The sequence below is a fragment of the Martes martes genome, assembly GCF_963455335.1.
Source record: "Martes martes genome assembly, chromosome: X".
NCBI lineage: Eukaryota > Metazoa > Chordata > Mammalia > Carnivora > Mustelidae > Martes > Martes martes.
The window spans coordinates 106,784,828-106,801,620 of NC_137897.1; the positions used below are offsets into that span (position 1 = coordinate 106,784,828).

The following is a 16,793-nucleotide window of genomic DNA, read 5'->3' on the forward strand; positions in this document are numbered from 1 at the left end:
GTTGGTAGAGCATGCAACTCTTGATCACGGGGTCATGAGTTCAAGCCCCGCACTGGGTGTAGAGATGACTTAAAAATAAAAAATAATAAAAAAATAAAATCTTTAAAAAATAATAAAGGCACCAACTTGGAGTCAGAAGGCTTTGGTTCAACTCCCAGCTCTGTCACTAACTCTGTAACCTTGGGCACATCTCTCCCTTAGTGAGAGCTATATTCTCTCTACCTTCAACGAAACGTGAGGAGGCTAGGATGGACGGATAATCTCCAAAGTGCCTACCAGCTTCTGGACTGTGTGGGACAACACTGTTTCCCAGTTTAGGCTGATTGTCTGGTGTACGGTCTCAGTCTCCTTCTCTGTATGGGAAAGTTGGTGCATATGGAAAGACTCTTTCCATGCCCACAAGTGTCCATTACTCTGGCCAGCTAACTTGCAGATACATTCCGGTGCTCATATGGAGGCACTGGGGAACCATAGCATATAATAGAGGGCAGAAGTTGTGGAAACTGCTTAGTAGATAATAGTTGAGGCCGATAGGGAAATACCATTTTTGCAAAAGGGTTCATTGGCATTGGCTCTCTTGCTGTCCCTGGGGGATATCGTTTCATTAGCAAATATATGACTCGAATGTACGTGTCTTTCTTCGGGGGGATGGTAGCCCCCTGTGCCTAGGATTTTAGGGGTTTTTTAAAAGATTTTATTTATTTATTTATTCATTTGACAGACAGAGATCACAAGTAGGCAGAGAGGCAGGCAGAGAGAGAGAAAGGAGGAAGCAGGCTCCCCGCCAAGCAGAGAGCCCGATGCGGGGCTCAATCCCAGGACCCTGGGATCATGACCCAAGCCAAAGGGAGAGGCTTCAACCCACTGAGCCACCCAGGCACCTCTAGGGTTGTTTTTAACATCATGCCCAGCATTTTAGTGTTGTTGTATCAAGTGATAGATCCGGAGAGCCAGGGGCCCGGGGTTGTGACCACGACGCAGCGGGTGAGACAGGTAGTCTAGCCTCTTGGGCCACAGGTCCCAAATCTGCAGTCTGGATGTGGCCCTGGATGTGGTCAGAGCCAGCAGTTTCATTTCCATTAACACGGAGTAAAGACGTGCCTTCTGTAATTGCCCAAACAGTGCTCTCAGGATGAACGAATTTACCCTGGGTCCGCATAAACTACCCAAGAAAAGCCCCACAACCTTTACTTCCTTTCTAATTCCTCTATTCACTCCTTCGTTTGGTTAAAAAAAAAAAATTGTCTGTTACTTCTACTATCGTGAAGTCCCCAGTGCCACAGCTGAAAATGTTCTTTTTTTCTTTAATGCAGGTGACTTTGATGAAGATCCCTACTGTTTCTCTCCCTTGAGTTGTAAAGTTGTGCCTAATTATGTGGGAAGAATATTACCTGTGGAAGTCAAAACGAATTCCACTCACAAAGATTTCTTGAATAATTCCCAGCAGAGATACCCACCTCCCCCTAGCCCCAGATTAGGGAAAATGTTGAGTTTGTGAAACCATCTGCTCCGACTTTGTATTCTAAATATTACTTTGGAAGGCGCAGAATGAAATAGCGTTTAGCGGCTATTAAAGTCAGAATAATTCTCCTATTCATTGTTATAGCTGTTTCTTTCTTTTTCTAGGTAAGATTTGAGCCTATAGTCGTAGGATATTGGGGGACACATGTCCACAGCACTGGAGATTTTGTTTCAAAATGCTACGTGTCCCATCCTGAAAGAAAAGAATTAAGATCAGGGTCCTTAACTTCACTAGGAATGAAATAATTTCAGGCAGCCCCAGTTTTCGGATACTCGGTTGGCTTGACACCCACAGGGGAAGTAGGAAGAGTCTCAAGGTCATATCTTTTGGGAAAAAGTATCCTGTTGGCCTGTCACGACAAAGCATCTGAAATCCCCATTATTCAAGTCACGCTTTGATTGACTCCCCTTGTTGACGTGCAACCACGTTTTGTGAAGAGGGCAGATCATCATCCTTAGTGTGGCTGGATTTCTCAGCCAAGACAGCCCCTGACGGGACAGAAAGCTGGGTTCTGAGGAATGTAACAGCAGGAGCTGTTTGAGGCTGGCGGTTCTCTTTGGGGAGGAAAGGGCAAGTCAGGGTGACCAGGACAGTGCTGGGACAGAGGTGAAAAAGAGTCACCGGGGGGCAACAGAGTGAGCGCTAATGATGACTTCTGCTTTCTTGTTGCTCTGTGGCCTTCTTAATTCTCCCCCAAATATTGCTTCTAAGCCTTCCCAGCCAGGCTGGTTTCTCCCATATGGCCTAGGGTAGCAAGGAATAAAGAGAAGAACACTTTGGAAGGACACGCAAGCAACGGGTATCAGTAGTTGCCTTCAGGAAGGGGAGCCGGGTATCTGGAGCGAAGGGAGAAGGACTTTTCACCCTATACCTCTTGATATTGTTTGAATATTGTATTGAGAGAATATATTGCTCTTTTGGGGCAATAAATGGGGGATCAGACCTTTCCAATGAGAAAGAAAGATAAACTCCTGAGTTTCAATACCATCAATCAAGTCCCCCATCATCCTTGGGGATACGCATGATATAGTGGGCTGTGGAGACAGCAGAACTGGCTTCAAATCCCAGCTTTGTCACTCCTTCGAGTTGAAACCCAGGGAAATAAGAGTGATAGTACATTTGTTATAGAGCTCAAGTGAGACTTACATGAAGTCTACACATTTTCAAGCACAGTGAAACAGAGTACGTCTTCACCCTTTTCTCTTTATAACTCACACCCTCTTACCTCTCGTCCCCTCATGGCCCACAGATGGTATTTGCCCCATTAAAGTTACCACCTCGGATCCTGTAAGCAAGAGTTTTTTTGTGGGTTTTTTTTAAGCTTTTTTCTTTTTTTTTTTTTTAAAGATTTTATTTATTTATTTGACAGACAGAGATCACAAGTAGGCAGAGAGGAGGCAGAGAGAGAGAGAGGAGGAAGCAGGCTCCCTGCTGAGCAGAGAGCCCGATGCGGGGCTTGATCCCAGGACCCTGGGATCATGACCTGAGCTGAAGGCAGAGGCTTTAACCCACTGAGCCACCCAGGCGCCCCCTGTAAACAAGAGTTAATGCTGACCACTAAATGGACCAGAGCACTGGTGCCAGTCCAGTCACTGGTATGAAGCTCCTAGACTCCCTTTTGCCCCCTCTACCACCTGAGGTAACATAAAAAAAAATGTAGGAAGGCCCTCAGGCCCCTGGATACCTGCCTCATGGTCAGTCCCCTTGCCTATGAGATTTTTCTCTTGAGGTAATTCCACAACCGTTGTTCTCCATAGGTCTGCTTGTGTACTTTTTTTGTAGAGGAAGGTGAGTGCATGAGCATGTGTGTGTGTGTGTATGTGTGCGTGTGTGAGGACTACCACAGAATGAAGAAACTGTGTCTTGAATGTTGGAAAATGTTTTAGAACTGAAAATATTGTCACCTTCATTCAAAAAACAAATTTAGGGACAGGGCTTGGGTATAATTAACAATTCTACATATATATATATATATATATATATATATATATACATTCTGCAAATTCCTTGACTTGGGGGATCATTTTGGCTGTGAAAATGCCCATGACTGTTCTGCTCCTGCTGGAGCGATGAATGTACATGCTGTCAAAAACAGAAATATTTTATAGAAAAGATTATGATTCTGTCATGACTCCTCCTACTAATTAGTAAAACATGGGTTTTCCACAAATTAGACAACAATATGAAATTATAGGGAAAACAATGATTAAACATCTTTCAGGCATCCTTTGGTTTGCTCTTCCTGAGCCCCCCAAATGGCTGACACTTGTGTGAAGGCAGGCCCACATGATTATGGAAAAGAGACTCTAGAACCTTGGTGCTGCTTTCAATCAACAATCTACCCCCAAGTATTTGTTGAGCAATGCCACGGAGAGAAAGATTCAGATCTGACATCTGTAGGTCACTACATCCAACAGCTTACCATCCACTTGAGGAGACCAGATACTCACACTAGAATAGTCAACGATCAAAGCAGCGAGGATATGGTGGAAGAGTAGTGCTTCCCAGGCAGTAAACGATGTTCTTTTTAGTCTAGCTGAAGGTGGAGTATTCTAGGTTTGGAGGGCGGCATCTTCGGTAAAGCAGGATTTCATTTCTCAATACCACAGACTAATGTGTATGAAGTACGGGTCAGAAAATTTACAAAGCCCCTTTGGAGCTTCAGGGCATGGGCTCTGTCTTCTGATTCTCTGCAGTGTCTTAGGCACCCTGGGGGCAAGCTTGAAAACACTGACCAGGACTACACTTTATCTGGACCAAGTTTGAGGACACTCCTGCCGAGCACCTGAATCTTTACCTGTTTTGTCGGAAGTCCCGAAGGTGATGGTGACCATCTGTGATGGTCTCCCTCCCCTGAACCCAGAAACACGAGAAGGGTGGCGGTAAGAGGAGGTAAGGCTCATCTTTTTGACAGCTCAGGCCTATCGTTAAAACATGTCTTTCTGGTCCTGACCCTCAGCTATTTAAGGGACATGATGAGTCTGGAGCAATGGAGAAAGGACCTAGTTATACTTCTGTCGATTAGACAAAATAAATGAGATGGATTACATTCATTCTTATGATGTCTGGAACCTCGTAGGCCCTCCGTACATATTCATCATATGCATGGATGAATGAACAGTCTACAATACAGAGTAAATGAAAGCAATGGCTGACTTCCTTAACTAGGGATTCTTATCTTCGTGCTAAGTAAACCTATGCTACCCACTCATACGTGAGCCTCATGGGGGCAGAATCCTTGTCTAGCTTGTCAGTTGCTCTATAGTCAGTGCCTGACACGCTGTTTCAGTCGAGGCTCTTTGGTGGCTGGCAAGGGAAACAACGTGTCTTTAAATTGACAATATTGTCACTTCTGGTTACCCAAGGGAAAGGGAACTGGTAGAATGGACTTGGGGAACTCAAGTACTTTATGGGAAGTTTAAAGAATAGGGCTTGAAAAAAAGAGGTCTACAGATCGGGAACCATAGGGGTAGCTTCCTAGCCAGGACACATCTTGTAAGGGCATCAATTGTGGGAAAAATAAAGAGTAATTTCTTCTATCCTCATGTTGTCAGCTTAAGATTCAGAGTGTCACCAGACTGCCTGTGATCAGCTGAGCTTGAATTCTGTGCCGTACTAAGCAGTGAGATGAGGGATATGTCAGAAGGAAACTTCACGGAGCCTTCTGGTTTTGATAGTGGTAGGACAGGAGCTTGGATTTACCATCCCACCAAGAACACCCACAGTGGGGGAGAAGTCATTCTGCAAAAAGAAATTAGGGTGCTGTTAAGAATGGACAAGTAGTTGGGGGAAATCCCACATTTGCCCACTACGCACAATACAGGACTGAATGTATTTTGGTTGAATGAATGCCTCATTCAGGAACATACTTCTTCAATGTGGGTGCAACCATGCTTGGAAAAGGAGTGCCCCACCCCCGCCACACCTCATTCATGTATTCACTTGGGGTTTTTTTGTTTTCTTAAAGATTTTATTTATTTATTTGACAGACAGAGATCAGAAAGAGGCAGAGAGGCAGGCAGAGAGAGAGGGGGAAGCAGGCTCCCTGCCGAGCAGAGATCCCGATGTGGGGCTCGATCCCAGGATCCTGGGATCATGACCTGAGCCAAAGGCAGAGGCTTAACCCACTGAACCACCCAGGCGCCCCTCAGTTGTTTTTCAAAGGCTGGGGTATATCAGGACATGCTGGGAAAGCTGGGGAGTTCAAAATAAGCATCCCAGAATGATGGAGAAGAGTGCTGTTACAAATGGTGATTTTAAGAGTTCTTAGGTACACAGGTTGACCTTACTGTGAGGAAAATCGATGTATGAAAACAATCTTCGTTGTCTATGGTGTTGCACAATCTCTCCAGAAAACTTCACAACTCCTTACATTCTTGGGATGCCTGGGTGGCTCCGTTAGTTAAGAGTCTGCCTTCAGCTTGGGTCATGATCCTAGGGTCCTGGGATCGAGCCCCACATGGGGCTCTCTGCTCAGCAGGGAGTCTGCTTCTTCCTCTCCCTCTGCCCGCCCCCCTCAAATAAGTAAATAATTTTTTTAAACAACTCATTATATTCTTATGTGAAGCTGCTTCACCGTACCGCTCTCTAAAATTTCCCCCACATATCCGACTTCTAGGACCCTTCAGCTCTGATTAAGGAGGGCTCAGTTGTCTGATAAGGCAATGAGAAGGAATGCTGCTTACATTCTCCAGCTCACTATACTATTTGCAGGATAGTAATAAAGTGAGGTTCATAGGAAAGGGGGAGACATATGGCACTCAGGGCCCTGCATTGGAAGACTCTGGTGTGAGCATATTAAAAAAAAAAAAGAACCAGAAGACATGAGTAACTGGTAACTTCAAATATTGAAAAAAATTCATCTCGTCTAAATATATAAGAAAACTACAGATGTTCCCTTAACATATGCAGTCCTATGCAAATGATTATGTAAATTAAACAAAAAGTTGGAACTGGCAAATTCCCAGGTTTCCAAGATTTTCTTATGTTAACCTAGTATTCGTCATAGAAACAAGGTTGAGGATTTTTGCTTACATCCCAAAGCACTTAGATGTGTGGGGGGGGGAGGCAAGATTGAATGATATGTTACATTAACAGTGTGAAGGCACTCGTATCAGGACATGCTGGATAGATGGTTAGATGGATGGATGGATGGATATATGGAAGGGTGGATGGATGGATGGATAGATAGATAGATAGATAGACGGATCATAGTTTTTCCCTTCAAAATGTTAGCCAGCTCATCCATCATGCTTGGTTGTGGGCAGCAATGGGACAAAAAATGGAAATGAATCTGAATTGCAGTGAATTTTGATGAAGGCCTAGTTCATGCAAGAAAGATTGAAAAAAAAAATCCTCAGCCCACAAATTCCCAGAGGAATGGAAATCTTTGGAGATAGTTACAGGCGAAGAATGAAGACCTAGTGTAACAGGCTCCATCCAATCTTTAGACTCTTGTCCTTTCAGGGGTAGAGATAGAGGGGGATGCTTTGTAGTGGGTCAGACTGCCCCAGCCAGCATCATCTGGGTCCATTTCATAGGCAGAAGGAATGAGGTTATGAAGACTGACAGCAGGCTGGCTCAGACTCTAGCTGTCTTCCATCCAGGAAAAATTCTTCCAAGTCTTCTCTCCACGCTGTCCTGACCACAGATGGCAGTGTCATAGACATACTCTTCTTTTTTGTTATTATTTTTGTTTTGTTATATATCAGGACACAAAGAGCTTCATTTTTTTCTAAAGGTTGCATTGCACTCTGTTTTTGAAGCAGATTCCCTAATGATGGTTTCCAAACTTTTGCTCTTTCAAATAAATGCTGTAATACATAGCCTTGTACCTGTGGGAAAAAAACAGAAATCAGGTGGTGGACCTGAGGTTGGGGGAATATTTCCTAGCATTGGGGCCAGTAGCTATGTAGCTAATGAGTGGTAGAAGAAGATTCCTTCTCTTCCTTCTTTCATCCTGAGTCCAGAACTGAGAGCAAGTAAAGGTTTGAGGAAGGTCTGATGTTCTTTCTACCCATTATCTAACCAAATACAGCATGCTGGGTAGTATAGGCCATTCCTCTGTGCCTAGCTCTACGCCATGGAAGATAGAGCAATGAATTAAGCCACAGTTCTACCCGTAACAAGCTGGGACCGTCCTCGGGGTAATAAAACATTCACACTTGTGACAATTTGTCCACGGTAACATACTTTAATTGTGTGATAGGGACCTTTAGACATAATACACAGTAGCCCCCTAATTACTAATCTAATCCCACAAATACTTACTGAGCCTTCACTCTGATTGAGGAACTGACCAAGACAGACACAGTTCCTACAATCATCTGGGGAGATGGAAAGTGAACACGTGCAATCACTGGCCCGTACGGGATACTCTCATCCACTACGACTGGGGGTTCCGATTTACACGGCTGGTGAGAGGACAAACAGGTAGAGCCTCTCTGGAAAACTGTTTTGTAGCTTCTAACAAGAAGTTAGACATACTCCGTGATCCAGCCCTTCCACTCCTAGAAAAATGCAAACCTACGTCCGCAAAAAGACTTGCACACAGAGGTTCACAGCCACCTTCTCGTAACAGCCAAGAAAGGGCACACAACTGAAATCGCTCACAACAGGTGAACGGACAAACTGCAGGCTGCTTGTACAATGGACTACTATGTAACAGTAATAGAACAATGAACTCTGGATATGCGTAACCATGTGGATAAATGTTGAGTCACAGAAGCCAGACACAAAAGGGTATATGGTGCATGATTTTTTTTAATTTTAAAGGATTTTATTTATTTATTTGACAGACAGAGATCACAAGCAGGCAAAGAGGCAGGCAGAGAGAGAGAGAGAGGAGGAAGCAGGCTCTCCGCGGAGCAGAAAGCCCGATGCAGGGCTCGATCCCAGGATCCTGGGATCAGGACCTGAGCCGAAGGCAGAGGCTTTAAGCCACTGAGCCACCCAGGTGCCCACGATTGATTTATAAAGAGAAAAATAACTGACAATTCTAGAAATCACAATAGTGGCGGCCTCTGGGGGAGGAGGACATGCTGGGAAGGTGTAGGAGGGAACTTCTGGGATGCTAGAAATGGTGTGGATCTTGATCCACGTGGTGGTTACACAGGTCTGTACACCTATAGAATTCATCCAGTTGCACACTTGAAATAGTGCCCTTTACGCATTTACTGTGTGTATGCTGTGTCTCAGTTGAAAAGCAGAAGAAAAAAGCCACACACTTTTTCTGAGGGCACGTTTGTAGGACCTGTCCAAATGCGTATGTACCTACACTCACCCCAGAAATCCCATTTCCAACATTCTATCCAGCTTGGGAATACAAAGATTTATGGACAATGGTTTTTTTCTTTTTCAGTTATATTTATTTTTCTATATGTTCACCTTTTAATTTTTTAATATGAGTTAAATTGTTATTACAATAATAATAACAATAATAATAATAGGGGTGCCTGGGTGGCTTAGTGGGTTGAGCCTCTGCCTTCGGCTCGGGTCATGGTCTCAGGGTCCTGAGATGGAGCCCCATGTCGGGCTCTCCGCTCAGCGGGGAGTCTGCTTCTCTCTCTCTCTCTGCCTGCCTCTCTGCCTACTTGTGATCTCTGTCTGTCAAATAAATAAATCTGTCAAATAAATAAATCTGTCAAATAAATAAATAAATAAAATCTTTAAAATAATAATAATAATAATAATAGTACAATATCATTGACTGTAGTCCCTCTGCTGTACTTTTTGTCTCCGTGACTTATTTATTCTCCAGCTGGAAGTTTGTACCTCTTAATCCCTTTTATCTGTTTTTGTCCGTGGGCAAAGTTATTTACTGAAACCCTGGAATAGTGAAAACAGGGGATAAACTAAAGTCCAGCAATATCGTAATAGGTAAACAAACGTGGCCTGTGTGTAATATGGGATGATATGCAGCTGATAAAAAGAATAGGTTATATCAATATGATTAAAACTGTAAAGATATCCACAATATATTTTTATTCTAAAAAGCAAATTGCCGAACATAGAGTGTAATAAAGTATGTGTACAAATAAAACTGTGTGGTGAACGCTACCTTCCTTGTCAATAGCGGCTTACCTCTGGAAAGAATGATTGGTGGGGGCTTTCTGTTTTTAATTTAAATACTTAAGTATTGTTTTCATGTTTATAACAAGCATCTATGACTTTTGTAATTTAAAATATTCGTAAGGATCGGAATATACACAGTGCTGTGAGTTTCCCTGACTTGGGAAATCAAATGGCCAATGATGCCCTTTGCTCACTAAGATAATAATAGTGGAAGTGATCCAAGGGGGGTGTTGGTGAGAAAGATGATACATTCAGTCTTGGACATCTGGTTTTGAGATGTACACATCTGGAAGGGAGGTGATGTGTAGGTCTGGGGCAGAGGAGAGAAATTAGCGATGGAGCTCAAGATTCGGGGATATGAATGGCAATCCATGCCACTGTAGGAATGAATGAGATTACAAAGGGGAGCAAAGGGGCTCAGAAATGAGGAACACCAAGGAGCAGACAGAATTGGATCAGCCTGCATAGGATGCCTTGAAGGACTGGCTAGAGAGGTAGGCAGAAAATCAGGAGCACGAGGTGTCATGCAAGCCAAAGAAAGAGAAGTTCATGATGGACAAAGTACTCAGTGGTGACAAATGTTGGTGTGAATGGACATACACTAAGGAGAGAAACATGTGTCCTGGAGTGAGTGACAAGAGAGCTTCGGTGAGGTCCAGGAGGTTGTGTGCATTGGGGGGCAAATGTAGCTCTTTTATTAAATGCAGTTGCTAAGTTGCTGGCGTTGATGGTGGAGACGATGGTCACTGGAAGGGACTGAGGTTGAAAGAGATCTCTTTTTGCATCATTTTTTAAAAAGATTTTATTTTTAAGTCATCTCTACACCCAATATGGAGCTCGAACTCACAACCCCGAGATCAAGAGTTGGAAGCCAGGTGCCCCGAGAGAGGTTTTTAAAATGTAGTCTTAAAATCAGAAAGATTTAAGCACCTTGACACAGCGATGGGAGGTAGCTAGTAGAAGTGTAGAGACCCAAATACTGAGGGGGACGGGGTGTAATTTAGACACTAGAGCAAGGAAGGAGGGGATGGGGATCCACAGGAAGGAAGGAGAGGGTGGGTGTAGATGCGGGCAAACGGATGGAGTTGGAAAAAGGACTTCAAGGGCGCTCTCATCTGATAGCAACGATTTTCTCCAGGAAGTAGGAGGTGACAGGACCTGCTGAGAGCGTAGGGAGAAGTGATGAGATGGAGAACAAAAGGAAGCGCTGAGGAGGGAAATGAGAATTGGGAGGCCTCCTTACAGCCCTAGTTGCCGTGAAGGACCATGGTCTGTGTCATTTGGGGGGATTATGGGAGCCCATCTCCCAGGAGGAAGGGACGAGATAGCGGGTCTACACAACGGTGAAATCTCTGACCGACTGGGTGGATGGATTCAAACCCGTAGTCGATTGAGTGAAGAAAACCTACTCCCACAGCTCCTCAGCACCACAAGAGTCCCAATCCTGTTTACTGCCCTAGCTGAAGCGTTTGGATGTCATTCTGTCTCCGGTGTCAGACCCAAGGCGACCCTACCCGTAACACTTCGCCATTCTAGTCACAGCTCTGAAGTGGCCCCTTTCCTCTTCACGCCTGCACTTACAATTCTGTTCTAAATTGGAAAGCTTCTTACCGCAGCATTATTTATGGTGACGGGAAGTTGGAAGCAATCTGACATATTCATCACCAAGAGAGTGGAGAGGCGAAGTGTGGTTGGAGGCAGAGTTGTTCTCAGCAATTAGAACCAGAGGATTCGGTGTACATGAGCAACATGCAGAGGCTTTTCAAGCATCGTATTGGATGTAAAAAAAAAAAAATAAATAAATAACGAGACAGAATAATATGGGTAGCCATATCATTTACAGAAATTTAAAAAGACATTTACTGAAAATGAGACTACACACTTTGTAAGAACCCATACCAAAAAAAAGAGTCATTAAACAGAAGAGAAAGGTTGCCAATGAGGGGGAGGGGAGAACATGGATGGGGCGTGGGGATGACAGGCAATAATAAAGTAAACCAGATCCCCCTGAGAAATGCGTCGCTGGCTGGGTTTGATGGTCAAAGTCATGCCCTCAGTCGCAAAGCTTAGACTCTAGACCCAGGCCTCCTGGGCCCAGGACTCCCTTCTTCTGACCACACATACCCACTGCTTCTGAAATGAATTTGACTCCATCCTGGGGTTTCTGCTTCCTTCATTTTTTTTTAAATTTAAAATTAAAAGCAGAAAAAGAGTGTACTGTCGTGATCTGCCTACACCATGCCGGTAAAACTTAAGCTGACTGCAAGAGTTCTCAACTATTTTTTTTTCTAGTTTATTGTATACTACTGAATACTAGAATTTGTAGCAGCATGCGTCCAGGGGTTCAAAAGTGTACTAAGCATGCTGTCCCTTCTGCGTTAATAACAATGCCTCACGGGGCCCGAGGAGGCAGAATGTTTATCTATGTGCTTCTCAACACGTGTCAACCTTGGGTCATGGTTTCAGTAGATCAGTTCCCTGCCCCGATCACCCTCGCTTATGTACCCAGGACACAAGTGAGCATGAAAGCTTTCTGGAGACCTGGTGCTACTTTTCTGCAACATTTGTTCCTTGTTATTTGATGTTGCCCTATGCCTCCTCCCCGCCTTACACGGACTGAATTCTGGTCGGTTCTATATTGCATGACCTACTCAACTCAGTGTTCTTTAGGACAGTCATCATCGTAACATGTTGTATGCTCGGTTGTCACAAAACTACCCTGCTTTCTTGGCCCCCAGGAAGGGTTTCGGGGCACACCTGCTGAGAACCACTGCTCCAGGCTGTGATGGGGTATAGAGGAATAGAGTCGTTAAGGGCAAGGGCTTTAGTATTGGAGACTCTAGAGTTTAGACACGACACCCATCACCGGGCAACCAACCTTTGGCAAGATACTTAGGCTTTTTAATTCAAACCAATGAACATAAATGATTTTGCCATATGCAAGGTGCTGTTCCAGGTGCTTGGGGGTAGGGTAGGAAGCCAAATAGATGAAAACACCTGCTCTCATGGAGCTGACATTCTAACAGGGGGAAATAGACAACAAACAATTAACATAATAAGTTAATTAAGTGACGTGGTAGGAGGTGATGTCATGGGCTAAAGAAAAAGTTGAGAAGGCTACTTGGACACTGGGTTGCCGGGGAGAGGAGGGCACAGGTGGCAGTATTAAATGGGGTGATCAGGGTAGGTTTTATTGAGAAGGTGACCTCTGAACAAAGAGAAAAGGGAATTAGCCACATGGCTACCCATGGTAGGCAGAGGTATACTTGGCAAGATCAAGGAACGGGGAGGTAGCAGCAGGGGGGTAACAGTGATAAATAGTTGAATTCTGGATCTATTTTGCAAGTGGATCCATCATAATTTCATGACAGATTGGGGTACGGTGATTGAGAAAAAAAAATATCAAGAATGACCCCCCCAAGTTCTTTGGCCTAAACAATGAGAAGAATAGAGATACTGCCTACATCTGGAAAAGGGTACAGTTTGGAGCAGGTTTCTCTTTTGTCTTACTTTTTCATCACGGAGAAAGATCAGGAGCAGTGTTTTGGACACATTGAGATGTCTATTGGAAATCCTAGTGAAGCTGATGTCGAGTAGGAAGTTAGATACACAAGGTCAAGGGGGAAGTCTGGGCTAGAGCCATACATTTGGGAGTCATTGGTGTAGAGATGAGTTTGAGACTAGATGAGACCACCAGACGAGTGAGTGGAAATAAAAGAAGAGCCCCAAGGACTGGGTCCTGAGGCCCCACAGCCTGGAGAAGTCAGGGAGGGGCCCAACCGGCAAAGGGGACTAAGGAGTGTCTGAGAAGTTGGAGGAAAACCAAGACAGCACGGGGTCCTGAAAGCCAAGGGAAGGGAGTGAGGCAAGGAGAAGGGAGCGATTCACCATCTTCACCGCTGCCAATGGATCAAGAAAGACGACGACTGAGAACAGACCCCTGGGCTGGGAATGGGAGGGCTCTCGGTGACTTAACTAGAGCGGGTTTTATGGGGTAATGAAGACAAGAACCTAACTGGAGTAGCTCTAAGAAAAAAAACTGGAGACAGGGACTAGAGACAACTCTTTCATGAAATGTGCTGTGAATGAGAACAAAAAAATGGGTGGTAGCCCTAGCTTGTTCGGCTGTCAAAAAGGACGAATCGTCTTGCCTATCTCTCAGTGTTATTGAAAAAATGACGAGACTCAACAAAATGATTTTGCGTTCTGAGACAGTACAAGTAACGTGTCACACAGTAGGTCCTCAATAAACGGCAGCCATTATCTTTACACTGTTGACACTGGCATCAAAAGCATGTTCTGGCACCTTTTTACATAATCCAGACTTTAATGTCTTAGACTAATGTCTTAGATGAGTCACTGTGTGAGGGAAACAAACAAACACACATCTCAGAAATAAGTTCTGCTGTAGAACACGTCAAACCACCTCTCACAAGATGACCTCCAAAGAACACATCTGCTCAGTTTTCATCACATTTGTGTTCCCTAGGACGTAGTAATTATATGTAACTACCAGAGGCCTAAGAAAAAAGCTTCTTTCGAAAACACAATCTTCTCTCAAAATGGGACAAGCATCTCCATTAGTGAGCATGTCTCTTGAGTATCACAAGGGTGTAAAGTTGCCTCCTTTTTTCCTGTACATACAATATTTTTTCCCTCTCTCATCCCCTAATTGCCACGTTAAATGGCATAGAAGGAAACTGACATTTGAGAATTTTTTTTTTCCCTGTCCAAGCCAATGCTCCCTCTAACCGTCCCCTTTTTTTAAGATGGTGAACCAACAATATTATATAAGCGTTATGAAGACTGAACAGTCCGGAAGAGAGTTTAGTTGTGAAAGGAAACACAACGTGAAAAGAAGTGAATTTGACCGGTACTTCTCAGTTACACAGAACAGTTAGGGTGTCATATGTTAATTAGGCATAACTGGTGAGCAGTTGGCATGAGTGATTTGAATTAGTTATTCTTTTGCACAGCCAAGACTGATTGCATCTTTCCTCTGTTAATTTTCCAGGCACTCATATTTCTACTGATGATGAGGATGTATTCCAACATACCACATTCTATTGTGTGTGTTTATTTATTAATTCCTTCCTGTTTCAAAGAGATGTAGTTCTTCCTTTCTAACATACACCCTCCCGTCACCCCGTCAGCGACCTACCACCGGCTGTTGATGAAAGCCCGTCCCTCTCTGCTCACAATGCCCAAATCTTTGGCACATGGAGCTTCCTGCCCCGGGCCCTGGCTCCTCCTCATGCCAACCCTCCCCGCTTCTTTCTGCCAACACCCAAACCCTCACAGTCTCCACCACTCTTCCTTCCCCAGCAACCTGGCTTCGTGGTCCCCTGCACCACGGAAACTGCTCTGGCAATCATCACCGAGGACCCACTGATTGGCCGATCTGATGACTGCCCACCTCCCCCCCCCCCAGCCTCTATCCTTTCCAATCTCTTGTAGCATTCCAAACCGGGGACGACTCCTCCGTGCTGACACATGGTCCTCCCTCAGCTTCCTTGACAACTAACTATTCCGTCCTGGATCTCGGCTTCCTTCGGGGGCCCTTTCTTTAGTCTCGTTCTCTTGCTTTGTGTATTTTCCCTGGGAGAGAGACTTCACTTCCAGGGCTTTCCTTATCAGGAAAAGGCTAGTAACTTTCATGTCCGTATCTGCAGCCCAAAGCTCTCCACTGAACTCCAGCCCCATATTTCCAACTTTTATTGGACTCCTGCCCCTAAATGACTCATAGACGCTTCAAACACCACGTGTTCACATCCAAACTCATTAGCTTCATCCCTGCCTGCCCCAGTCTGTGCCAGTGCCCAAACCGGAAAGCTGGGAGTACGTCTCCTTTCCCTCCAACGTCTGGCCACCCGCATCTGAAGTGTTCCACAGTTCTGAAATGACCCTGGAATGCCTACTGCCGTCTTCCTCCACAGGTGCCGTGGGCTGGGTTCAGGGTCTCCACATCTTTTAAGCAAAGTTCCTCCTACCCCTTCCACCCTGCCCCCAACTCTGCTGACTGCAACCACACTGAACTATACAGCCTTCCCCCAATGTCCGATCATCTCTTACACTAAGAAGCCGAGTCTAACTTACTTACATTTCTGAAATGTATTTCTTATATTGTAGAAAACGCCATCTGTGTTCAACCTACAGTATATGCAGGCTCTAAGCCAATTATGCTACGTAACTGAATATTCAGTGCAAGGAGGCTCTATGGGCTGGTGGGTGCGATGTGCTTTGTTGTGCTAACAGGGCCCGGAGGAGCCCCTTTGGGTCCCAGGCTTGGCTCATTGGTCTGGGACAGGTCTCCCTCTGCCTCTCCCCAGAAGTATTATGCAGATTATAAAAGAAAGACTAATGGCGGGACTTCGTTCAAGGGACTCCTGCCTTGTTCTGTGCAGTGGAAAATGCCCATTCTCTCCCCCAAAGCAAAAGTGGAACCCCACGGCGAGCTAGAAGAAGCAGGTCTAATTCCTGACAGCAGCCTTTCCCAGCGCTCTCCACTCAACCCATTTGGAGAGAATGGATCTGATTGCCATTCGCTCAGCTCATCGTTAAGGAGCATTCAGATTTCACAAAGGTGTATTTTTAAAATGTCTTTGTCTCATTGTTACATTTTTCTTTCAAGAGAGATCCTAGCAGAGTGCAGTATTTCTTGGATCTTTCCCTCAGTTCTCCAGCCATCATCCCAGTACAGATCTTAATAACGTCATTCCTGGGCATTTATAAGGTCTCTCCACCTCCCATATTTGCATGGCTCCTCCCCCCTATCCGGTCACGTGCTTCTGCAGGGGGGCCTGTCCCTTAACAAGGATTCATTGAGTAACAGGTTAACAAGAACTAACTGAGGAACAGCTCTGGATTGACACCTCCCCACCCCCGAGGAGACTGGGGAAGGAGTGGGAGATACCTGGAAACCAGGTGTCCCCAAATGTCACCTCTGCATGGAGAGACACCTTCTATGTGTGAGCAGCTCCTCACAGGCATGGGTGTCTGCTGCCCCTCTGCCCCGCCCCCAGCGCTTTGTGTACACCTCATTGGGGGTACTCTTTGCATGGAATTGGACACTCTCTCTTATCTTGTGACAGTGACCTCCTTGAGAACAGGGATTGTGGGACACAAAGGGCTTAGTGCCCCCCAGAAGAGTCTAAATGAATGCTAAACTGAGCTGCAAGCCGAGGGCCATGGATCGTAT

The 16,793-nt window shown here is 45.0% G+C and overlaps 1 protein-coding gene across 1 annotated transcript in view; it reads left to right on the top strand.

Annotated features, from left to right (window-relative positions):
• Positions 1-15,052, top strand: part of LOC308337488 (adhesion G-protein coupled receptor G4-like) — a gene marked incomplete at both ends in the record, with an annotated part of 72,139 nt that extends 57,087 nt beyond the window's left edge. The window contains 2 exons of the mRNA XM_080795580.1: positions 1,314-1,375; positions 14,921-15,052. Of these exons, the coding sequence (XP_080651706.1) occupies positions 1,314-1,375; positions 14,921-15,052 (194 nt within the window). The remainder of the gene's footprint in view (positions 1-1,313; positions 1,376-14,920) is intronic.
• Between the last annotated feature and the right edge of the window lie 1,741 nt (positions 15,053-16,793).